Below are 26731 nucleotides of genomic sequence, written 5' to 3' on the forward strand. Positions count from 1 at the left end.
GTTATTTTGTGCTCTATTTTAAATTTATTGTATAATTCCTTATTTTAAGGAAATCACCACTCCCTGTTGTTTATATTTCAGAGTCTGTCATTATTAGATTTTAGGGTTTCCTGTTTAAACTTTTCCTTTCTTTTCTTCTACATCTTGATTACCTATAAATAAGATGGGTATATCTGAAAGCTTTCTCAATCAGAAATCCCAAATCAAATGGCTAAAGCTTGCTGATTCCAACTCGGCATATTTCCACAGATCCCTCAAGGCTAGAACCAATCTTAACGCCATTGCCATGCTCACTGCTAGAGATGGGTCCCTTCTCCATAGCTCGGATGCTATCAAACATGAAGCCTCGGGAAACTTCTCTGATCTATTCAATCCTCCCCTTCTCCTGCTCCCCCTTCCCTACCCCCCTGGTTTGCTCAATAAATCCACCCCCACCATCTCCATGCCTCTCTCCAAGCTATCCTATTTGAGGATGAGATCTTTGCTGCAGTCCTTTCCCACAAATCAAGCAAAGCTCCTAACCCTGATGGTTTCAACATGGGGTTTTTCACCTCTTTCTGGGACAATATCAAGCCGGATCTCATTGAAGCTATCTGTAGCTTCTTCTACACTCTCTCTCAAATTCAAGGGATAAACCACACTTTTTTGTGCCTTATTCCCAAGAAGGGAGCCTCTTCCATGACTGGCTTCAGGCCGATTTCCCTCTGCAATCTCCTCTAAAAATTCGTTGCTAAGATACTTGCCATCCAGCTCGTGGTTGACTCCTTTGTCAGCCCCAACTTGTCTGCATTTATTGTAGGACGAAGCATTGTGGATAACATCATTCTTTATCAGGAAATTGTTTGAGGTTTTGATAGAAATTTTCACTCTCCTGCTGCCCTTATGAAAATCAGCATCTATAAAGCTTTTGAATCCATTAAATGGTACTTCATTTCCTAAGTTCTCCATAAGATGTCCTCCCCCCTCCCCCTTATTAATTGGATCTATTCTTGCTTCTCTAGTCCTCGCTTCATCGTTCTGGTCAATGGTAGCCCTGTAGGATTCTTCCCTTCCTCTATTGTTATCCCGCTAAGGTTGCCCCCTCTCCCCCTTCCTATTCTCCCTTTCCTTTGAGATTCTTTTTTGTTCCATCCAATCTTCCACTGACCTCCAGCTCATCTGTAAAAGGAGCAACCAAGTGCACGAGGCTCTCGCTAATGCAGGGTCTGGGAGGGGCAAATGTACACAACCTTACCCCCTGCTTCATGGAAGAGGTTGATTCCAAGTTTCAAACAAGTGACCTCCACTTCATCTCTCCCCTCCTCAAATGTAAAGCCCATAATCTCACCCATCTTTCCTTTGTGGATGATCTCATGATCTTCTCTAAGGCTAATCCTCTCTCTATTCAAACCATCATTTCCTCCCTTCACCTTTTTTAATTTTTAAATCCTTTTTGGTCTCCGCATCTTCTCAAATCTCATCTCTTCTTTGTCGGGGTGTCCAGTTCGTTAAAAGCCTCCCTTCTTATTCTCTCTGGCTTCGTCGCATCTCTTCCAGGCTCACTGCCCATCATTGCACTCCTATGCTTGATCTCATTTGTAAAAAGCTCAAACTCTAGCGAGGTAAGCTCCTCTTCTATGTCGGCCACCTGGTGCTCATTAAATCTTTTCTCCAATCATGTTACATCTATTGGTCTGGAATTTTTCAACTCCCCCAATCCACCATCAAAGCTGTGGAAACCCTTATGTGCACCTTCCTTTTGAAAGGGTTTGACTCGGCTAGATTCCTCCACTCCCTTAGCTAGTCCACTATTTGTCTTCTTAGACAAGAAGGTGTGCTTGGCATTTGCAGAATCTAAGATGTCGACGTTGTGGGTGCCCTTAAGCTTATCTGGAATCTTGCTTCCAAGCACAAAAGCATTGGGTATCCTAGGGTACTCTTCACTTCTCTGCAAAGACTCAATCTGGACCGACCCCTCTCATTCTAATGCTTCTTGGGTTTCGTGTAACATCCTTAGCCTCTGCAAACCATCCATGCCATGCACACCTCTATCCTGATCGCTGATCTACCTCCCTTTGGCCTGACAACCAGCATCCTTCCAGGGTTTTCCTCTCTATGATTGGATCTAAAGCCGTCTACTCCTCCGGATTGGATAGAGATTTGATGGTTGCTTCCATCATCTCAAATGAGGTTTGATCTCTTCCCCTCCTCCCCTCGCAGAAATTTGATCTTCCCTTCTCCCCCTCCCCTCGGGCCACGAAGGTAGAAGCAAAGTCATCTAGTCTCCTAGGCCTACAAGCACCTTCAGCTTCTCCTTAGCTTGGGATTTTATTCGATCCCACAATCCTCTTGCCCTTTGGCAAAAGATTGTCTGATTTTTTGATCACATTCCTTGTCACATACTGCTTGGGGAGCCCTCTTCAATTGCCTCTCCACCCAACCCTTCCTTCTCTACCGGCACATTCAGGTTCCCCTTTCTTGTTCTCTTTGCTAAAATGGTTCCGAAGATGCAGACCGCATGTTCGTTAGCTGTCCCTTCTCTTCCACTATATGGAAAAGAGTCCCCAGCTCTTGCTGGCCTGGCAAGAGACTTATCCTTCCCCATCATAGGGAATTGATTTGGATTGACATAACTTTAGTGGTTGTATTGTCTGTGATACTGCTAGTAAGCTTGCCCTTTTGCACTGCCATTAACCATGTCTGGATGGAACGGAATATATGGACTTCCAACCCCCGCACTTTTGGCAACAATTGGAATGCCATCTACTTTTATGTTAGTTCGAAGCTCAAGATGCTTGCCCCGCCCTATTAGTGACACCCCAGGGACAAGCTCATTGTTGTCTCCTTGGGTCTTTCCCCTCCATTCTTCCCCCCACCCTTTAGTTGGTTTTGTTGGCCGCTTGTTTAGGATCTTCTTTTTTTTTTTTTCACCTAGGTGCTGTATAATCCTTCTCTCCTACTCTTCTTTGGTAATGACTTATTTATTCACCCAAAAAAGAAAAAGGTAGATCTTCTGCATCTGGTTTGACTGGTGCTTCAAGATACAGAAAATTAGTATTGCTTCCATAATTCAATCATTATTTTTCCATAATGGATCACTTAATGTGGAATTTTGTCGTGAAATTGTTGGGAAATTGATTTCTTGATTCGTGCATGTCTATGTTTAGTATAAATGATGTTTTTGTTTCTTTTTTTATTATTCCTTGATATTTTTACTTAAATCAGTAGATGCACATTGTTATAAAGTACCTTCTGTTCACATTATAAATAAACATGGACCTGAAAACTAGTACCTGCGGTTGTGAAGAGAGAGGAGTGAAGAGAGAGAAAGAGAGAGAGAGAGAGAGAGAACCCAACCTGCCATGATAGGATTCAGTGTGTCTTGTCGTGGCTTCATCTATTTATAAACCGTGAGTAGAGTCTTAGTAAACCAACTGAGACTCCAACACTTAATACTAATACAAGGAAACAATAAAGGAAAGTGAACACTAATACTAACGCCAACTCTTAAACTCAGACTCAACTTAGAACTCTATGCATTAACACATATACCAAGATAGGGACACTCCCCTATCATGGTCAATGACACCAACATTATACTGCAGGGTGCATCTCTTAACATACTTCAACAAGTATTCATGCTGGTTTTATTGCTCAGAATTTGGATCTTTTTCTTGTTTTACAGGTTGCAAATGCAAATGTCTCATTGAAACGTCTGGAGGAACTATTCTTAGGTGAAGAAAGAATTCTTATGCCAAACCCTCCTCTTGAGACAGGGCTTCCAGCCATAACGATCAGGAACGGATACTTTTCCTGGGATTCTAAGGTCTAGCTGTTAAATTTATTGCCTTTGGTCTACATATGTTACCTTTTTATGTTTGTACTTAGCATATACTTTGTTTGTAAAATATGTTTGCATGTTTCCTCTTATGTAGCATTTTATTGAGTTTTTAATTTTTATATGTTGGGTTTCTACTTGCTGTTTTCTTGTTTCTTCATTCTAGCAGTGTCTTGAATTAGTTTCTAATTTCAGGCAGAGAAGCCTACATTGTCAAATATCAATTTGGATATACCAGTTGGTAGCCTTGTGGCAGTTGTTGGCAGTACTGGGGAAGGAAAAACGTCATTGATATCGGCAATGCTTGGGGAGCTACCTCCTGTTTCAGATGCTACTGCTGTGATTAGGGGAACTGTTGCATATGTCTCACAAATTTCATGGATTTTCAATGCAACTGTAAGTCTTATTATTGTTCTAATTGTGTTCTTGTTTATTGTTTGAAGATTTGATTTGAGAGGTGAGAAATCAAATAATCTTGTTAGTTGCTTAGCTGGATTTTAATCCCTTGAGTTGAAATCATGGTAAGTATATTGGTTTGCTACATTGATACAATTATAACAATGGGAATGAGATGGATCCTTGGTATTGAAACTAGCAGGGCTACTTCAAGATATTTGACCACCTGTTTTGATATCTCATTTTTCATTAAATTATTCATCATCCTATTCATCAATGATGAACAAATCTACACATACAGGTACGTGACAATATATTATTTGGATCTGTTTTTGAGAAAGCACGATATGAAAAGGCAATAGAAGTGAGTGCACTTCAGCATGACCTTGACTTACTGCCTGTAAGTGGGATCTTAGATCATCTCTTTAATTACAGTGTTATCCAGTACTTTTGCATGTTTCTGGTATTTTCATCACTACACAATTTTTTTCGCACACTTTTTATCAGGGAGGTGATCTCACAGAGATTGGTGAAAGAGGGGTGAATATAAGTGGCGGGCAGAAGCAAAGAGTTTCCTTGGCTAGAGCTGTCTACTCCAATTCAGATGTTTACATATTTGATGACCCTTTAAGTGCTCTTGATGCTCATGTGGCTAGACAGGTAATCTTGCCCTGATGAATGGAATGAAATCTCATTGAGGATGACAAATATGGAGTTCAATTACTTCCTCCATTCCTAAAAATTAGTTTACTTTGAAAATTCACTCATTTTAAGGGATGGAAATTAATACTCTTTGTTAAGTTATGCTTGTAGTACCACTAGGGTATTAATGTCTTCTCCCTATGGTGATAGGAGATCTACCATAGATTATTGTATGTTCATGGGTGGCAGTCTTATTATATGGAGGAGCAAGAAGCAAACAGTTGTGGCTAGATCCAGTGTTGAGGCTGAGTATAGGGATATGATTCATACTGCAGATGAGTTGATGTGGTTGAATCATTGCTTCAAGAGTTGTATTTTCTGGTTACCAAACCTATGAAAATGTTTTGTGATAATCAAGCCACTATCTACATTGCTGGTAACCCGGTGTACCATGAAAGGACCAAAGACATTGAAGTTGACTCTCACTATGTGAGGAGTGTAGTTATAAGGAAGTTGATTGTTACTCCATTTGTTTCTTCTGCAAATCAGTTGATTGATATGTTTACCAATCTCTATTTATTCCTGGTTTTCGGAAGGACTGTTCCAAGTTGAGCATGGGTGAATGGGTGATGTATATACTCCAGTTTGAGGGGGAGTGTTAAGTTATGCTTATAATACTGCAAGGGTATTAATATCTTGTCCCTATGGTAGTTCGTGGTTTAGTTTCTAATAGCTGTAGTCGGTGTGTTAGGTAGTTTGCAATTAGTCAATTAATTCTCTATTTGTTCTCTACTACTCTACCACCGCAAGGACTACTAAAGACTCCTTTCTATCTTGTAATTTGATATATATATATATATATATTGTGTGTGGACTGCTAAAAGAGTATCTATCGATTGTCATTCTCCTTTGGCAGTCTCATCTTCTTCTATCTTTTCTTATTGTGGTTGCTAGTTTTTAGTTTCCGATATTATTACTCTAAACTTCCCACTTTTCTTAATTTATTACCTAGTTTACCCTTCATTTACAATATGGATTCCAAGTTGACCTTCATTTACGTGGGAACTAACTACTTGAGTAGTATGTCAAGGTTAAAATGGAAAATCAACCCAATTAAAGCATAAAATGCCTAAAGTGGACTATTATTTTGGAGCAGGTAAAAGCCCAAAGTGGGAAATCTTAAGGAACGGAGGGAGTAGTTTACAATTTGTTGGAATTATTGCTGGAGGTGTTAATGTATACATTGATGCTGCCCTTTCCTTACAGTTCGAGCTTTTAAGTGAAGCAATAGCAAACATGGTATCAGAACAGGGAGGTAGAGTGTTCAACTCCTTGGAAGTGCATCGGAAGAGTTTTCCCGGCATTTTTTCTTTCTCAGTGCCGCACAAAGGAAATGTTGTGTGAGTTCCAAGTGCAAGGACCATGGGATCTTGGCCTGCACTTGCGGGAGGAGTGTTAATGTATACATTGACGCTGCCTTTCCTAAAACATTTGAGCTTTTAGGTGAAACCGTGATGAACAGAAGGCCCCATGTCATTTACTTTGGTTGAGTCTATGAGTGCTGCAATATGATTGTAGTTTCTGTGTCTATAATATATTTTGTCAATTATATTGGTGTAAGACAATTTTCTGTATATAGACACAAGCCAACACTTAGTCGAGTTTTTCTTCTTCATTGGAGGTATATTCAGTTCATAGCTAGCATAGTTGTGAAGGAGTCACTTTAGGCGTCCAGGAACCTAGGCACCTTGTTGGTGTCACCTTGCATCTTGGCCCCTCTTGGGTTGCCTAGGTGCCATGAAAACTATGATAGCTAGAAAGATATATTGGGGACAAATCTTGATCTATGTAATTAATGTTCTGATTAATTGAGATTATTCAGTTACACTCATCAGTTGCTTGAATGTTAAATGTGATCCATGTGCATTACTCTTAACACTGCAACTGATGTTTTGCAGGTTTTCGATAAATGTATCAAGGATGAACTGCGAGGAAAGACTAGAGTGCTTGTCACAAACCAGCTACACTTTCTCCCACATGTTGACAGGATTCTTCTGGTTCATGAAGGCATGGTGAAAGAGGAGGGAACCTTTGAGGAACTTACTAACAACGGGTTGTTGTTCCAAAATCTAATGGAAAATGCAGGTAAAATGGAAGAAAATGTGGAAGAAAGTGTGGAAGAAAAAGAAGAAGCCAAAGACAATGACGAAAAAATCTCAGAACCTGCTGCCAATGGGAAAATGAATGGGATGTTGAAAATTGAAAGCGGTACAAATAAAAGGAAAGAAGGAAAATCTGTTCTTATCAAGAAGGAGGAACGTGAAACTGGCGTAGTTAGTTGGAATGTTCTAACAAGGTAATAGCTTGTACTTCTTAAACTTGTTTTCGTTTGTTATCTGTTGAACTACGTTTTAATTCCTAGGAGAGTTTACAACTGAAAAATAAATAGTGACAGATTATAATAGTGATTTAGTGGTCATGGAGGGTCTACAAACAGTTTGTCTAATCTTGCTAATCCTTAGCAGTTAGCACGTCTAACTCTGTGAACACATACAATATCTAAGTTGGCTTCTAAGTCAAATTTTGCATTATGGACAACTAGACACCACTGGCAATCCACCTCATATTACCTAGTTGCAGAAAAAATCCACTTTCAGTTAAAGAGATCACTCTGAAACGGGAAACCTTGTACTTTTACCAGCCTTTTTAGAATCCTTTAGCCAATAGGAGCAGAAAAAACTGTGGCAACTTCATAGTTTTTAAGGCGGTAAGGCGACGGAGGCGTTTGATAGTCTTTTGGAGCACCTTAGCGATAAGGCGGGCATAAAGCGTCGTCTTATTGACTAAACGTTCCTGTGTAATTTTTTTATTAAACCAATCTATTTGGCTCACTTCCTAGTTGAATCCTCTAATTAATATGCTAAATAAATATTAAAGGTTCAAATTCATACCAATGTAAGATATTCATTAAGAAAACAAATCAATAAAGTGAATAAACTAAGTTCATCTTCATCAATCATCAATCATCAATCATCATAACATATTAACATATAATATAAATACATAATTATGAAACAAAATTATAAATATAAAGAAAAGAAATAAAAAATTCAAATATTTATTATACTTACCTCTGTGATGCCAAAATGAGTGCCTAAGCCCTAAGGTCATCCACTATATTTCTACTCCTGTCAAAGAAAAATAAAGCTCACCGCTGCCGGAGCAAAATAGTCACCTGGATCAGTGGTTCTTCCTTGTTCCTTGATTCATTCTCAAAGCCCTTTCTTAAAACCCTTGACAAAATCCAAACCCTGTTTGTGAATCGTGTTTTTGTTTTGTTTGTTTTAGTTATTTTTGGTGGAGTAAGGTTGATCCCACGCATCTCAAGTGTTAACAAAACCATACACCTACCAATAAAAAATCTATATTTGGAATCTTCATCAAGTAATTTTAAAATGTGTTTAAAAAAAAAAAAAACCCATAAGGCGTCACTTCACATAAGGCGGAGCATTGCCTTACCATCTTTAGACCGTATCAGCGCCAAGGTGCTAGTAAGGCGACGCCTTAGCAACGCCTTAAAAACTATGGGCAACTTGTATTTCTGTAGATTCTTCCTGTGTTAATGTGTCTGAATTTCTAAAAGGCTTGTCAGAAGGTTCTTCTTCTTCTTCGTTTGGGTGTTGAATGAGATTTGACTGCATTAGCATTAATGAGGAGGAAAAAATCCAGGATATCTAACTGCTAAATGATGCAGATCAATAAGAGGTGTGAGTCATTGTATGAGGTTTCATCAATTACTGTCCCAATTGGTTTATAGGATTCCTTGCTAAGTGGCTTTGATAAATTAGCAACAAGAACATTTTCAGCATGGAGGGATGTCATGTCATGTAGTTGCGGGTGTGGAAAGGGGAATGATTTCTAAAGAATAAGGTCCTTGTATGTGTTGTGTCTATGGAAGAACACAATGGGAAATCAATGGGAATTTTGGGTCAGTTGGCTCAGTTAGGTTTTGGGCAGATTATCCGGTGCTTTCTGAATGTTGTTTTGTTTGTTTATCAACATGGAGATTGACCATCAATATATAGAATGAGATGGTGAATTGGACAGGTGGTTTGGTCAAAACAGTTTTGGAATAACTTTTTTTTTTTTTTGGATGAGAAAATTAATGTTAACCCAAGAAGAACAATATACAAGGGGAAAGAGGGGGGGTGGGGGAAGCACACAGCCAGCCAAAGGGAGAAGCCAGATCAAAAAAAGGAGAAAACCACTAATGTATACAAACCCCAAGGAGTGGGGGGAGAATAGAAGATGGAGGATTCCAGGAATCAACAATATGCCTACTTTTAGGGGAGTCAGGGACAGTGCGGAGTAGTAGGTTTGCAATTTTGGTGGAAACCTTAAAAGAGATGGCTTTCTAGATCCCATCAAAAGTGCAGGAGTTGGACGTCCATCTACGAAAGGTTCCTCTCCATCCAAAGGTGGTTGATGGTGGCACAAAAGGCGAGCTTACCGACTATATCACAAGTGGTGGGGCCATGAAAGGTCATATCTATCCAAAGCCATTCCCTACTAAGAGGGAGAACTCTTCTACTAGAGGGTCAACAACGTGAGAGAACTTTCTTCCAAATGGTGGAGGAGAAAGTGCAAGAAAAAAAAGATGATCAACATCCTTTGTTCCTCTCTAGCAGAAACAGCAGGCGGGAGGTGGACTTCAATGTGGCGGTGGATGAGGAAAGACTGTGTAGGAAGGCAGTTGGTGAGAGCCCGCCAGGCTGTGAAGCTGTGGCGGGGTGGCCTTTGAACCAGAGGACTTTGCACCAAAGGGCAGGATGGACTTTACTCCTAACAAAATTCCAGGCAGAGGAGAAATTGAACCCTTGGTAGGAGAAGGATTCCAAAGAATGGAATCCTCCCTCTCTCTATGGCTTGGGGGTGAAGCGGGAAGAGAGGTCCAAATGTTGTTTAGAGAGAGAAGGGGAGAGGGAGCCCACCCATCATAAAGGAGGATGGAGGAGACAGAAGTCATCCTGTCCAACCCTGAGGAGTAAATAGTTCTTGGATTGAGCAAATGAAGCAAGACCCCCGAAGGGTGCCAGGGGTCCAGCCAGAGAGAAGTAGAACTTCGTTCCTAATAGAATAGGAGATAACCTCTAACGCCAAGGGTCTTAGGCGGAGGATGCCAAGCCAAACCCAGGAGGAGTCCTGACCCAGAATTGTGGTCCAGATGGAGTTGGATTTCAGAAGGTGGGAGTAGACCTAGGAGACCCAGATGTTGTTCTTTTTAGAGGCAATTCTCAAGATAAGCTTAAGGATGCCAGCCTCGTTCATGTCTTTAATGCGCCTAAGGCCATGACCTCCCTTAGCTTTAGGGAGGCATACAGATCTCCAACTAGAGGGGCAGAGGAACCTGGAGGAGTCAGATCCTTTCCAAAGAAAAAAACTGATGAGAGACTCAATGGTTGGAATAACTTACTATCTAAAGAAGTCAAGGACTGTATAAGGCCATTTTGGTTCCCTCAAATGGAAGTTTGATTAAGGCAGTGAATGTCTGAAAGTTATTTTGTATCCTGCATTTACCCACTGGCTTTCTTGCTCAACACTCTTTTTGTGTTGTCATTTGGTGGTATTCAAGTAACAGGCAAGAAAAAAGCAGAAATCTGTTCTGTGCGGCGGCTGTGCGACACTGTATGCCCTACTGGCTGCCGCAAACTGGTTTCACATTCCATGGTAGCTGAAAACCAATTGACGCAACGAAATGCAGCCATAAACTGCATGAACATGTGATCTTGTTTTTTAGTTGGGAATAGGAGGTAGCAAGTGGTCAAGTATTGGTGTCGGTCAGCATATTGGCAACGGTGGTTTTTAGAAATGTCTCGAACACGTATTGGAAGCTGAAAGATGCAAGATAAGCTAAAGATATGCATGGATATGCTTAGAATTAGGATACATGCAAAATTGTGTATCGAAGCATAATACACCAGAAATGAAAAATATATATAAAGATATATCATGTATAAACATCAGTGCATAGTACTACAACTATATTCATCCAAGCCAGACATCTCATCCTCCCCGGAATTTTTTTTACGAAAAATTCAACCCATTTTCATTTAACTTTTTCAACTGTTTCCCTCGTTTTTTACTATTTCCCATTTTCCCAAAATAGGCAAAAGATACAAAAAAAGTAAAATAAAATTCCAGAGGATCATAGATCTCATCTTCCTCATTAAAATATAATTAATCCACATAATAATCATACATATATCACAGGAAAAAAAAAAAAAAAAAATCTCCAAAAAACCATCCTCGGTTTTGGGGGAAGTCATCAAATTTTTGCATAGTCCATGCAGAAGTACTGAATTGATGCATACATATGGGTCGCTTTTGTCTTTTGTCTTTGGATCTGATCAGAAGAAAACAAATCAAAATTGAAGGATTTGGGAACTTATGTCAAGTCGTGCAACTCCTCTTCAAGCTGATATTTCTTGCAGTTTATTCTCAAAAACTTAAGTTTGTCAAGGTATTTAGGGTGGCTTTTGATCTAGGAAATAGGAATTATTTCCCAAGCTCAAATCAAAGTAAATATCAGATTTAAAGAGTGTTTTTTTCTTTTTCTTCTTTTGGAGTACAAGGATTATGATTTCAAGGCACATTTTGTGTTTGCTACTTGGTTTCTTCTTGACAAGTTAATCTGAGTCTATGGTCATATTTTTGGAATATATTCCTACTCACTATAACAGGAATTAGTGAAGAGAAGTAATAGAAATATGTGGATATATGTGGGGTAAGACTGCAAATTGTTTATTTGTATTGGTGTGATTTTGAAGATTTGATTAGTTGGCATAATAGAGCACTAGTATCAGTCACACTTTGCTTTGAGGAACTACTGTGTTGTACTTGTACATTTGTTCGGTTATGTTTACATCTTACCAAGCCCGATACAGTTTGAACTGCTGCATTCACATGCTTGAAGGACACGTCTTCTCACAGATAAATTTTTTTCTGACAAATGAGCAATTTTGTTAGGTTAAGAAAAAAATATTAGTAACCCATGCCTAAACAAGAGACAATGCCATAACCATAGTTGTCACAGTTCCAAGGCGAACCAAGGCAGTGGAGGGTTGCCGAAGCGTTTAGGCGCCCGCCTTAAGGCGAACAAGTGTTATTTTTTATTTTTTTCTATTTTCTAACATTATTTAGTAAGTTATATACACCTTGTATCATAAAAAATCAAGATTAAGCCACATCAAGTTATTAAAAATCAACATTTAGCCACATCAAATCATAAAAAATTAACATTAAGTCATATTAAGTTATAAAAAATCAACATTTAGAGAAATGCTCTTATTCTATAATAAGTTTGATTGGTTACATGAGACCTTTTGTATTAGTTATAACATAGAACCAGATTTCTAACAAGTCTAAGATTACTTAAATCTGAGTTGCAATGACAAAGTTATGCTTCGGTCAAACTTATTTTTAAGTGTGTGAATGCTGTTAAAATCCCCTGAATGAAAATAATTTTATGGGTATCAAAACAAAATATTATTTTACCGGACTTTTGGTTTTTAATAATGTTTTAACATGATAGAATTTATAAAATTTTCATAATTGAGAAAAATCCCAGTATTTAAAAATTGAAAATCGCCCCTATAACGAAAATCCAGTTTTTGTTCTTGGACTGGGGGTTGACTTTTTATCATTTTGGAATTTGATTTTTAAACTATTTTTATTGGATTCAAATAGGGGGTATTTGCTTATTTATGAATAATATCTTAAGTAAATGAAATAACAAATATAAAAATCATTTACTTAACTGATACTTGGCATAAATGAGTGCCAAAACACAAGGCGGCATGAAGTGCAACAAGCCACTGTCGCCTACGCCCCAGGCAAACCGCCTGGACCCCTAGTCGTCGCATTGGCTACGCCTTGACAACTATGGCCATAACAGAAAAGAACAAAAGAAAACCAGAAAAACACAACAAGCAAAGGATACAATCTCATCAAGAAAATTGTCCCCAAAGCATAATCTTGGACAGAATGCTTTGCTTAGCCAGCTCATCAGCCAGGTCATTGCTCTCCCTGGGCTTCCTTTAAGTGGTTACTAGTCCAGGTGAAGGATGTATCTGATTGCATGAGTAAATCTCCAAGGGTGCTCCTTGTATTTAGTGATCCTCCATTAGATATTAACAGCACCCACCATTATATTTCTAAAACTAGCTTAGCGCCAAGTCCAAGCTACTTTCAATGATAAGATTTTTTTTTCTCACAAAATTACCCTCACCAATGGGACCTGAGTGAACTTTTCCTGGGGCATTCTTGACCAGACCTCCCACCCCTGAAAGTCTTCCCTCAAAATTCAGCTCGACAAAACCATTTGGAGGGGGAACATATAATTGCATTATCCTCACTGTGGGGTTTGGAATGATCAGCAACTAGTCCTGCAACAAGTAACTGAAGGGGATATTCTTGAAGATTGGGTCAGCTGCTGCCGATTCCAATCTTGTTCTTTGAACGACCATTTTCTCAGTTGCTAATGCATCTCTAAACATTCTTGCGTTATGTTTATCTCAAAGACCCTCCCAAGGGGGGAATATACCAGAACCAGAAAACCTCCACAATGTCCATAAGAAAGACCCAGTCCATTTGATACAACACCAGAAAATGGCTCCAGACCCTTTAATCAAAAGAAAAAAATGGATGATCAACAGATTCCCCAACCTTTCTAACCCAAAAAAAGGATGGATTCCTTTTGAGAAAATGTGAGGAGATAGGCACCTTCCTACCCACTGTTGATGAAAAATGTTGGTGGTCAAAATTTTGCAAGCAATCTTCCACCTCAAATGTTTGTGCTTGGTTGGATCATGTGGTCTGCAAATAGCCGTAAAAGGATATGGAACCGATGGACATACATGATCCTCCAGATTAAAATGTACAGCAAAGCCTTAAACAAATATTTACAATGTTTTTGGAATGATATATTTGTTTATCAAATCTTAATTAGCATGCCATGATAACTTTGCAGGTATAAAAATGCCTTAGGTGGTGCATGGGTGGTTATGATACTCTTTTTCTGCTACGTATCAGCGGAAGCTCTTCGAGTTTCAAGTAGCACTTGGTTAAGTATCTGGACAGATCAAAGCTCCTCAAATAGATATGGTTCTGGATTCTACACTCTTGTTTATGCACTTCTATCTTTTGGCCTGGTATGCATGAAGTAGTCAATTGTTCACATTAAATTTCAACCTGTACCTGCTATTCTAATATGCTTATGTTTCCAATTGTTTTTGGACCTGCCTTGCTGGTGTTCGAGGGAATGAGGGCCTTTTGGGCACCCCTACCTATTTTAAATACTTCATTGTTCTTCTGCTGAATTTTTTTGAAAGAAACAAAAATTTAAATTTTCACAAGAAATTAGATTTTAAGTTGAACTTTGTACACATCTCCCAAAGAATAGAGGAAATTTTGATGTGTATAGTTTAAAATATTAGAAATTTTCATACGTTTACCAAAAGTTTTTATGTCTTAATTTTCAATAGCATTGAGTTTATGTCTTAATTTTCAATAGCATTGAGTTTCTGAAAGTTAAGCTTGAAATCTTTCTTCCATTCATTTCTAATACTTTTATGAATGACATTTATAACCACCATATACTTTGAATTTTTACTTTTCACTGCTCTGTTCAGGTACTAGTGACACTGGCAAACTCTTATTGGTTGATCACTTCAAGTCTTTATGCAGCAAAAAGGTTGCATGATGCCATGCTTCATTCTATATTAAGAGCTCCAATGGTGTTCTTCCAAACCAACCCTATTGGACGGATTATCAATAGGTTTGCCAAGGATCTAGGCGATATAGATCGCAATGTTGCTGTGTTTGGTAATATGTTTCTTGGTCAAGTGTCACAGCTCCTTTCAACTTTTGTCCTGATAGGCATAGTGAGCACCATATCCCTTTGGGGCATACTGCCACTTCTGGTGTTGTTTTATGCTGCCTATCTATATTATCAGGTACACATTACTTCCTGAAATTTATGGTTTGTTTCTTAACTGATTACATGGCATATTAAGTTTGTTTTTACCTGTTCTATATTAAAACCTGTGTAAAATCTTGGTTTACACATGGAGAATTATAGTAGCCACCTAGTTCTTTTTGGGTGCATCTGGCCATGTTAGAGAAACAATGATTGCAAGATTACCCTAGATGAATTGCATCTAAATAAGACTACAGCCCTGAATTCTGTATGTGTTATGATGTGAGAAATGCCATTAGTTATTAAGGAATTTTCAACTCGGATTGCCCCCCAAACTTGGTATGTGAATCCCTGGCATCAGAACCCATCGATTCCGCTGATAAATCTGTTTAATACTGGTTTTTTTCATACACACCCCTGCCCTGTTCTGTCGGAGATTATCAAAACCCCTAATTGCACCGTTAAAATCTCAGAGGATCTCTAAGATATTTCTGGGTTGGATTGAACCTCTTTAAAGAGCCACTGGACCCTAATTTGGAGGCCAACAGATCAGTCTATTGTGAAATATCAATTTTCTTTTGAATCTGTCCTACACTAGCTCTCGTTCTCTTTCCCGATTCTTGGCCCTAGTTCCTCTGTTTAAGGTTAGGGGTCATGGCCCCTCCATCATGCTGTTTTTATAGCATCTATCTGAGGCTGTGTGCTTGTCCAGTTGTATTTCTAACCTACTCTTGTGAATTTCATGTGGACACTGTAAATGGAAGGTTCAGATTATTGATAATGAAAATTAAATCTAACTGTCAAATTTAAGATACAGGTTTGATCCAACAGATATAGTTGGCTCTGAACTATCAAGAATTGGGTTGAGATCTGATCATGACCTGATCCTTTGACAGCCCTAATGCTTACCTTAGGCATGAAGAAGACACCTATGTAAAGAGGATTTAGTTGTGGTCTGCCTAGTGCCAATAATTTTGCAGCATCCAGAGTGTATAGGTTGCTATTTTTTAAAATATTTTATTACAAGTCGACCTTTTCTCCCCAAAAAAAAATGTTGTAAAGAACAAACATATAGAATGCTTCCAGTAGTGAAGCATTTTTTGAAATGTATTGCCATTCTGCAATACTAGTACCACTGTACAATACTAGTAAAATTGTTGTCCCAACGTATACTTCAAGTGTGGGTTCAATGATACATATCTTTGGGTGAGTTCAGAACCAAAGGGTCATCATTAAACTCAAAGCAGGCTTATTTATACTTATTAAATGGTAAGTAAAAGGCATTTTGCATATATGTCTAAGTCTAACACAAGAGTACAATAAGTGATAGCTATATTGCCACGAACAGATTTTATATTGATTTGTTTTGTTCTAATTCAGAAAATAAGTGACTTATTTTGGCTCCATCTGCTTCCAAGTGAAGGGAAGCTAATTTAATGAAAATGGGAACTTTTATATTCATGATTGTGTAGATGACTTTAAACCTTACCAAATATGCTAGTGGACTCTTTATTTGCAAATTCAAATTCAAGGAACTTGGTTGAAAAGTAGTAAAACAATTCTATAGGTTATCTCTAGACCAGCTCCAAGTTTTACCATTTGGAACTTGGAAGAGTGATGTGGCAGTTTTGATGGTGTGGATATGTAGGAAATAATCTAGATTGATATTGTATTAAATATTAAACTCAGATTCAATCATATACCCTCCCACGTATTTATGTATTTCCATAATCGTTTGTATTCTCAGCCTTGATTTCTTATAGAAGTTTCAATTCTTCACTGGATTTTCAAAGTCCTTTTTTTTTTCCACTTGGCCCACTCCATTTCAACTGAAAGTTGACATGTAAGGGTTAAAGTATCGGTGTCGGTTAGGTCATTTGAAGAGACTTATCATAATGTATCTACTCATGGAAACACACTTTTGCATAAAAATAGTATAAATAAGAAATATATAATATGTATCTTGCATAAACATTAAAATAGAGAACACCACATTGAGAGACAAGTGCATTCAATTGAAATTGTTATAAAGGATGAGGTTTCTTATATGTAGTAATAGTCTATTATCGAATTTCTAAAACATTTAAAATCTATGAACAAATTGATGGAATAATTCATTTTGTATGCAATCTGTTAGTTTGTTTTACCTAAATCTACTCAAATATAGCAAAAAATAAATAAATAAATAAAACAAAGATGTGCGGAAAAAATTTAAGTTTTTTTAACTTACCTATTTTGCGCTATGTTTAGCTTCAATTGATGATTTTTTATGCTTCAATCATCTAAACATCAGTTTGATTGTAGATTTTGAATCATTTTCTATGAATGATTCAAAGCCCCAAGTCCAAAAAATGCAAGGGAGATCGATTGTGTAGTTGTGCTTCAAATTTTGGAAACTTAAGTACTGCCAGGGAGAAGAATAGGCTCTGTTTCAAAAGTGAAACGGGTTTTGTAGTTATGTATTATAAGTATCGGTACGTATTGTGAGTATCAGTTGTGTATCGGTTCTGTATCGGTGCGTATTGATAGAGGCGTATTGAACGCGAGGATACACCATGTAAAAAAAAAAGTGTATAGTATTGATCCGTGTTGTATCAGTATCGACCGACATCGATACAAATTGGCCAATACGATACAATACAATAAGGACCGATACTTTAGACCATGGGTCTACCTGTTTACTAAATTTCAGCTTTATTCAATCTGCCATGTGGCAGATACTTTGTTGGTCTAGCTGCTAGACTTGAAAAACTTCTCCCAAAATGTAAGTATGTTACTACTAGATTTCTAAATTTTTTAGTTAGTTCCACAATCATTGTTGATAATAGTTAGAAATTTTAGATTTGAATTTGTTCTAAGTTCATATCCCTTTCCTTCATTTCACTTCCAACCAAATGGAGCCTTTGGAAATGTAATTCTCTAAATGTCATGTTTATTGGCCGCAATCAGTTGTCGAAACTAATGGGATTATGCATACTTATTTGTGTTTGACAGAGCACATCACGTGAAGTAAAACGTTTGGATTCCATAACTAGATCTCCTGTATATGCACAATTTGGGGAGGCATTAAATGGTCTACCAACAATTCGTGCATACAAAGCCTATGATCGGATGGCCAACATCAATGGGAAATCCATGGATAATAATGTCAGATTCACCCTTGTGAATATGAGTTCGAACCGCTGGCTTGGAATCAGATTGGAAACATTGGGAGGCCTTATGATCTGGTTTACCGCAACATTTGCTGTTATGCAGAACCAACGGGCAGAAAACCAGGTGGCATTTGCATCAACAATGGGTCTTCTTCTTAGTTATGCTTTAAATATCACAAACTTGTTAACTGCCGTCTTAAGACTTGCAAGTTTGGCTGAGAACAGTTTTAATTCTGTTGAGCGGGTGGGCACATATATAGAATTGCCTCCCGAGGGTCCTGCTATTATTGAGAGTAATCGCCCTCCACCTGGCTGGCCATCATCAGGAACCATCAAGTTTGAGGATGTTGTCCTACGCTACAGGCCTGAGCTTCCTCCTGTCCTCCATGGTTTGTCTTTCATGATTTCTCCCAGTGAGAAAGTGGGGATAGTTGGAAGGACTGGAGCTGGAAAATCTAGCATGCTCAATGCTTTATTTAGGATAGTAGAACTGGAAAGGGGAAGGATTATGATTGATGATTGTGATATTGCAAATTTCGGTCTGACAGATTTGCGTAAAGTTCTTGGGATAATACCACAAGCACCTGTCCTTTTCTCAGGTATGCATTATCCTTGTGTTGTCAGTTAAAGTCAAATGATATTCAACTTATGCATTGTCTAGCTTTTTTAAAATAGTTGATATGATATAACCCCACAAGCACAGACTAACACACACCCCCCCCCCAAAAAAAAAAAAAAAAAAAGAGAGAGAGAGAGAAAGAAACTTAACATGAACTATGATGCATCATCCTGTTCCACTGGATTATACCTAATTTTGTTTGAGTCCTTTTTAATGTTTGGCATAATTGTTAACTGTCAAGTGTTTCAAAATCCAGACAAAACCATTCAACTATCTCATCTTCAAGTGAAAACCTCTGGACCATAGTTTTCAAGGCTTCCAGGAGGCTTCTGGATTGGCGCCTTGGTCTTCTAGGCAGCGTCTTGTTAGCGTCCCCTTAGTTTTTTGACACCCATCAACATCCTTGGTTTTCCTAGACAACGGACAACTATGGTCTGGACAGTAGGTCTGTTTGGTGTGGGTTACAACATAATAAACACAACTTCATTTGAAGTCCTTGGTCTGTTAGTTCAATAAATTACCATTCACTCGCTGTATCCCATGAATGATTAGTATTAATTAGTGAATTATTAAAGGATAATCATATTTTCAATGTTCCGTATCTTTCCTTAAAAAAAATTCAATGGTTCCAAAAGTTGACAACTCCACATACTTTTGGGATTTTAAACTACAATCAAGTATAATTTTTTTTGTAGTCTTATCAAAAATAACAATTGTAATAAATTGGCTTCCCAGGATATCAGAGGGAGCCAACAAGTTCTAATTGTTGACATTAACAGTTCAACCCTGGCAAACCAGGTCTTTCATCTGGTTGGGTTTTAGAGTATTTGATTTAGTAACAGAATCTCAAGGCTTTCATCTTATGCCTTCAGATATTAGATAATGAACTGAACCATATCAATCAAGTCTGTGTGATGGAATTTTTTTTGTGCATTGCTTATCAATTTTTTTCCCCTTTTTTCAGCTAATATAGTGATGCAGTAACCTGATATCCTAATTCAATTAGAAGTAGAAATTGTTTCTACTAGGTTTGAGATCAAAAGTAAATCACAGCAGTAACTGAACAAACGAAATTGACTAGGAACTAGGATTGAATACGAAAACAGTAAATCAGAAATGAAATTTTGATAGGTACTTCTGAAAATTCCAGAAAACAGAAGTTAGGGTTTGCAGGAGAAATTGGATATCTCTAAGATCAGGGGCTTGAATAGTCTAAAATTCAGGTCAAATGGTCCAATGACTCCACTCTACCTTGCAGTTCTGAAAGAGAGATTTCGCTCTCAGATGAGAAGGTGTGGTTGAGTCTTAATGAGGCTTTGAATCTTAGAATGACTTCACTGCTTCACCAGAGGATAAAGCCATGAAATCTTATAGAAAATTAACAATTCAAACTTATTTGGATTTGAAGTTGTAGATTGATAAAAGTGGTGGAAACAGAAGCAGAGCACTATAATTGATGTTGAAGATAAAGAAAATCTCTGCCCTGTCTGCAATTGATAAATTGAACTTGAATAGCTCTGAAGAATATCTTCAGGGAATCCACCCTGAATCAGCCCTAGGCAAGGATGCAAAACTCGGAATCGGGATCTGGATCGGTTCCATCCGATTCCAATCTGATTACAATCTGGATCGGCCGGAATCAGGATTGGCCTCGGCCGATTTGGCTGATCCGATCACGATCTTGAAAACTTGGCCCTACAGTATCCATTCTTGATTGAGGAATCCACCTCACGCACACACACACTGTGAATCCACCTGGTTGAAAAGAGAAATCTGACATCTACACTAATCAAAAGTGCGGCTCCTATAGGTTGGGCACAAACCTATATATAATGTTCCATTACAACTCCCAACATAGAAACGAACTCAAAACAACTCTCAAACAGAAAAGAAACTGAAGTAGACTTAAGTTGGCATTATTCTGTAAGGAAACTGAAATAGAAACTAAGCAAACCAACTAACAATAGATCTCATAAAATAAAATCAAATGCATATTCCTATTTTCTACCTATAATATGGGCCTAAAGATGATCATTACTATGAAAACCCCATAGACAGCAAGCTTGATACTAGTATAACCCATCCTAGAGCTCATACATATTGAACTAAGATTTTTTTTTTGGTGTGTTTTGACGGCACAATTTAGCTTTATATTCTCAATTTATGGAATCCACATACGCCCTTGAAATTGTATGGATACTTCCAATTTGATGATATTACTACATTTACAGTATTTCTGGTCTTGGAAAAATATGATTCTCAATCACAAACTTGAATCATAGTTTTTTAACTAAAATTTATTCAAGTAGAAATGTATTTCAAAGAGGCTTATTATTTGGTCCTAATCATATCCCAGTGGCGTCATATATAAATTTTTGTAACTTGATACTTATAAATTGACTTGCCATCTAATAGGAAGAGGAAACCTTGGATGTCTTGGTGGAATATGACAATCTGTTTCCCAGGATGCATTGACAAGCTGATCAATATGGATCACCAGAAGTACCCCTTCTTGAGTGGTGCAGTAGCATAAAATGCAACAAATACATGAGCCTGACTCTCTTAGCCTCTGTTTGTTTCCTGCTAAGGAAACTACATAAAAGGAAAATTCTGTCAAAAATCTTATTTTTTGCACAGATTTTACCCGACAATTTTACAATCCCAAGTATGACTTCAGATAGAGCTGATTGGATAGAAAGGGTCCTTGTAGCCAACCAATTTAGCTGAGATTTTCCTGACTTGCTGGCCTGTGCCTCTTTCCTCTTACTTTCATTTCTCCTTTTTCTGTTTGACCTCAGATTTCCCTATTCTGTTTTGCATGGATTAATGTAGCCGACCCCATTAAGTTGGGATAAGGCTGAATTTGTTTGTTTTACCAGGAAATAAATGGAACCTTAAAGATGTACTTTGATGGGTTGGACACCCTGATCAGATCATCTTTCAGGCTGTGGTCATCCAATGGATAATGCAGCATTTTGAGGTGTGATATTGATCGGTGCTTGTGCCAGTTTCATGCTTCGCATCCTAAGATATAGCTGGCTCTTCCTTACAAATATCCTAGATTCTATCAAAAACTTGGCAGTAATATTCACCGTTTGATACAACTACAAGTACCCTTTATGTATTCAAGGTTTTATGGTCTTTTGTGGGCCTTGTTTAGCTTTCTATTTTCTGTCTATTGTTTAAACTTTGTTGTGATGTTGTATGCATACTAACCTTGTACTCTTTTTGTTTGTCTCTTGATAAATATTTGGTTACTTGTTAAAAAAATTGTTGAAATATTTGTTATCCTTATGGTCCTTTCTTTTGTCTAGGAACCGTCCGGTTTAATCTTGATCCTTTCACTGAGCACAATGATGCTGACCTTTGGGAGGCTTTGGAGAGAGCACATCTAAAGGATGTTATTAGAAGGAATTCTTTGGGTCTGGACACGGAGGTATATGCTCATATTTTCTTACTAGTTATTTTTGTTATAGCTTTTCAGGAATAACTTCTGTTTAGAAACAGGGTTTAACAAAGTGCCCAAGCAAAGAATTTGAGTCATTTGTCTAATTTTCCAATCAATTAATTTTCTTGCACATGCAGCAAATTTGATTCATGTCCAATAATCCAATAATATGTTTTTCCCTTTAGTGGTCAGTAAAAATTTAATAGCCTGGAAAATTCACTTGATGAACATTTGGAGTCACTGAATGCTTCTCATTCTTGAACAATGGACCATCCAAGAAATTGCCAATTGATAACATAGTCCCTTTAAAACAAAGCATAGACCATCACATTTTTTTAAATCGGAAATTTTTTTTTTTTTTTGGGGGGGGGGTGAGGGAGTGGGGAAGGCAAGGCAGATTGACAGTCTTGGAGCACAGCATTAATTACCATGGATGACTCAATAGCCAAATCATGTTAATTCATTTCTTGAGGACTCTTTTGTTTCTTCTTTTCAGCTTCATCTTATTCCCAACTGTATTTGGTTGAGGGAGTGCTCCAGACTGAGCCTTGTGCAGAATAAAATAGTCAACTGTCTACATCCTTATTCACTGCATGTTCAGTCTCTTACATTGCATTTTTCTTTGCTGAACACTAATGAGAGGTGCTGACTTGAAATCAATGAAATGGCTGTTAAGGTTTCTGAGGCTGGGGAAAATTTCAGTGTTGGACAGAGGCAGCTGTTAAGTCTTGCTCGTGCTTTGCTGAGGAGATCAAAGATTCTTGTTCTTGATGAAGCAACAGCAGCTGTTGATGTTAGAACAGATGCTCTTATTCAGAAAACCATTAGAGATGAATTTAAATCATGCACTATGCTCGTAATTGCTCATCGACTAAACACAATAATTGATTGTGACCGTGTCCTTCTACTTGATGCTGGTCAGGTAAGCCCATAGTTTTACCTTGGTCACTGTAATACTTCTTTACTGTTTTAGAAGGAAAACAATGTCAATATTTTAGAAACCAACTGATTTTTGGATTGTTCAGGCAAAAGTTCGGTGGTCCAAACAGTCTGTTGTCAGTCAGTTAAAAAATACTTAATTTTATTATGAACAGGAGAGTGGATAGAACGGAAATTAAGAACATGCTTTTCCACACCAGATATGGTTGTTTTCCATCGTCTGAAGCCCAGCCTTTCTCCATGTAGCCGACCCATTTAGCTGGGATAAGGCTGAGTTGAGTTGAGTTGAGTTTGAAGCCAGAGTTGGGAGTCTTCCTCTTACCTGAATTTTTTTACCCACTTTTTAATGAAGTATATCCCCATCAGTCCAGTTTTCAACCATCTAGTTTGAAGGATCTGGACGATCTTATTGTCTGATTGTTTAGTCCGGGTGGTTCTCTGACTTTGTCAACAGTCTGACAGTTGACACTCTCTGCTCAGCTCAATGGAACGGATCGTCTTTGTGAAAAGGTCAATGGTCGGTCTGCCATGGTCTGACATTTCATGAAAACATTGAACTCAATTCTCAGTGGGAGAACATGCTGCTGGACCTTCCTAGGAAACATCCAGCAGTTTAGGAGATACAGATATTTGAGAATGGGATAGTGGTTGCAATTTGATTATTTTTTGGGTGAATAAAAAATTCATTACCAAAAGGAAAGAGAGATATAAGGAGACCCAAAAAGCTGGGGGAAAGGAAAGACTATTCAAGAAAGACAACCAAAAAAGAAATCATACCTAAAGCCTCAGATGGGGGTGGGGGTGAAGCAAGGGGAGAAGGAGGCCCCAAGAGACGACAATGAGCCTATTCCTTGGGTTATCAACCCACCTTGAGGAGACCATTGAGGCCTTACTATGGAGATCAAAATCTATAGAGTCGCAAATCCGCTGGAAAGATCTTGAGTTTTGGGTCCATTTTCTGAGATTACACTCCATCTAGATATAATAAATGTAAGCCCCAGGGCAAGCTTTCCCACCACATCACAGATAGTCTTACTGGCGAAAGACATATCCACCCAATCCATCCCCTCGAGAAGGGCAGAATCCTCCTCCTCCTAAGCCAACACTGAGCCAACATTAAAAAGTGGATTCCAGTTTGGTGTTACTTTCTTGTCTTTGAATTTTTACCAGAATGCCCCTAATTTTCCTGAATTGTGGAAAAGAATGTGCTGCATTAGTCATTGCAAAGAGTTGCAGTGGCATTAGACTGGCTAGACAGACAAGATAGACGTTGGAAACCAAAGCCTGATAGATACAGCCCATTCTCTAAACCATTGGGTGCAAGTTTGGGTTTAAATAGGTTCTGAGGTGATATTAGATACTTTTATTTTAGTTTGGGGGCATTCTTGCAATTCCTTTAAATTCCATGGGACTTATTTTATTTTATTTTATTTTATTATTATTATTTTTTTTTTAATTTCTGGGTCCACTGAAAGATCGTGGGGTTTACTGGTGCTAGTCTAGTCAATGTTAGTGTTAAAGTCCATTAAGGTTATTGGCAGTTATATAATTCTCTTAGAATTTGTTTTCATTTCACTTAAACACTATTTTTGAGTCTTGTATATGGATGTTTCCACACCCCCCCCAACCCCCAATTAATTTACACAGTGGAATAGAATTTTATTTTTTGAAAAGTGTGGACAATGAGTTCTTCCCCTACCCCTCCTATCGCTCTCCTCTTTCTTCCAAGTTACTGTTCACGGATGCTGTTACTCAGTCCCAAAACGGTCTCCTATCAAACCCCTTTCCTCTCTCTTTCTCCCTACTTTCCCACCCTTGCAATACCCTTTCTTCTTCTCTGTTGATTGCTGCAAGTACTGAACAGGCTATTCTACTACAGGTCAGTATAAATTATCTATTCTGTAAAACTCAAGCCAGATCTGAATCTCTCTCAGTCAATTTCCTATTCTATTTACTTATCTGAACCTGTTTTATCATTATTTGTTAATAGCCATCACTTATAACAGTACATCCTTGGGCCTGTTTGCATCTGAATTCCTTTTATTCATTTTGGGTATCAAATCCATAACAAAGTAGATATCCTAACGCTTTTAGGCTGGACTTGCACATACTTGCCACATTAACTGTATAAGTTGGGTGTGCAGTAACTATCTACTTAACAATACTCATTGTTTCCTCAAAAGGGATAATCACCCTTGGGGAATTAATAGCAGATTAAGAAGCTGGTCTCAAATATAATTAGTGTTTTATCCAGTTATTTCTATCCTAAGTTTTGATACCATGCTTGTTAAAGTCATTGAATTTCTGCCATCAGGTTCTAGAATTTGATTCCCCAGAGCATCTCCTGCTAAATGAAGGGAGTGCTTTCTCTAAGATGGTCCAAAGTACTGGAGCCGCAAATGCGCAGTATTTACGGGGTTTAGTTCTTGGGGAAGGGGAGAACAGGTCAGGCAATGCAGAGATGATGCAGCAAGAAGGACAAAGGAGATGGCTAGCTTCTTCACGGTGGGCTGCTGCTACCCAGTTTGCACTTGCCATGAGCCTGAGTTCGTCACAAAATGATCTCCAGCAGCTGTTGATTGAAGATGAAAATAGCATCATCAGGAAAACCAAAGATGCAGTCATCACTCTGCAGGGTGTATTAGAAGGGAAGCATGACAAAGATATTGATGAGTCCCTAAATCAATACCAAGTTCCTAGAGACAGATGGTGGTCAGCACTGTACAAAATGGTTGAAGGTACGTACAAGTGCTCCTACTTGGTTAAGTTAAAAGTAATTTTGTTGACAAAAGTTTAGTAATTATTCAGTTTATACATGTATTCATATAATACTATGAAAAAATATATACTTTCAGTGCTTTTCTTCCCCTGACCTCTTCAATTTTTGTATTGAGTTAACCACAACTGCAGAGTCTCAAAGTTAATTAACTTATGAAAATTATACATTTTGCAGACTAAGATGAGAAGTATGTGTTTATATCTTTTTGTAAGATTGTGTTTGATTTTACTTAGCGTATCATTTGATACATTTTTTTCCTCCCACCACCAGACAACCTTGTATTGTCTATGTGGTATTAGACTTACAAAGAGTAAGCATCCTGTGGAGTTTGACATTTTTCCATTTCCTTTTTTTTTCCCCCACTTAGTAGGATCCTCTCATTTTAAGTGGATGTTTATAAATGTATGTAGGATTCCAAATTTTGAGTTTGATTTCAGGAAGACTTCCTTCCATGCTTGGTTAGTACTTACTAGAAGTCTAGAACACATCTGAAATGAAAGAAATTCTAGAAGCGTTAGTTTCAAGAGCCTCAGCTTTAATCAGTTTTTAAAAGTTAGCTGCAAGTGCTGGAGCAGCACTTCTAAATCAAAATTTAGATACAGAATAACATCTCTAGACTAATGATTTTGTTCTTTCATAAACCATTTTTATGGCTTGTAACTAGTAAAATGCTTTGAACTCTTATTAATCCTACTCAACTCTGTAAAATCCTTATCCCTGCTACTTGGAGTCAGCCACGCAAATCCTGTTCGGCCAGTCCAAACTATCTCAGGCCATGTTTCCGTTTAATTGTAAGCCCTCTTCTTTCTGGGATAAGTGACATACTATGTTGATCAAACAATAGATAAGCTCCAGCACCAAAGGGAAGAGGCCAAAAACCCGGCCTACAAACTATCATGCACCTATTGGCGTTAGCCTACTTCTTTTATAGTTTACCAGTTGCACTATACCACTTTGCTCGCT

General features: G+C 38.0%; 1 protein-coding gene across 1 annotated transcript in view; it reads left to right on the forward strand.

Moving 5' to 3' along the window:
- The first annotated feature begins 2474 nt into the window (after positions 1 to 2474).
- Positions 2475 to 26731, forward strand: part of LOC122066266 (ABC transporter C family member 2-like) — a 29308-nt gene continuing 5051 nt past the window's right edge. Inside the window, exons 1-12 of the mRNA XM_042630087.1 lie at positions 2475 to 2561; positions 3638 to 3805; positions 4013 to 4213; positions 4515 to 4613; positions 4721 to 4873; positions 6814 to 7211; positions 13884 to 14064; positions 14545 to 14868; positions 17826 to 18582; positions 21917 to 22038; positions 22727 to 22972; positions 25304 to 25727. Coding sequence (XP_042486021.1) covers positions 2475 to 2561; positions 3638 to 3805; positions 4013 to 4213; positions 4515 to 4613; positions 4721 to 4873; positions 6814 to 7211; positions 13884 to 14064; positions 14545 to 14868; positions 17826 to 18582; positions 21917 to 22038; positions 22727 to 22972; positions 25304 to 25727 — 3160 coding nt within the window. The remainder of the gene's footprint in view (positions 2562 to 3637; positions 3806 to 4012; positions 4214 to 4514; positions 4614 to 4720; positions 4874 to 6813; positions 7212 to 13883; positions 14065 to 14544; positions 14869 to 17825; positions 18583 to 21916; positions 22039 to 22726; positions 22973 to 25303; positions 25728 to 26731) is intronic.

Source organism: Macadamia integrifolia, unplaced genomic scaffold (genome assembly GCF_013358625.1).
Source record: "Macadamia integrifolia cultivar HAES 741 unplaced genomic scaffold, SCU_Mint_v3 scaffold2308, whole genome shotgun sequence".
Classification (NCBI taxonomy): Eukaryota; Viridiplantae; Streptophyta; class Magnoliopsida; order Proteales; family Proteaceae; genus Macadamia; species Macadamia integrifolia.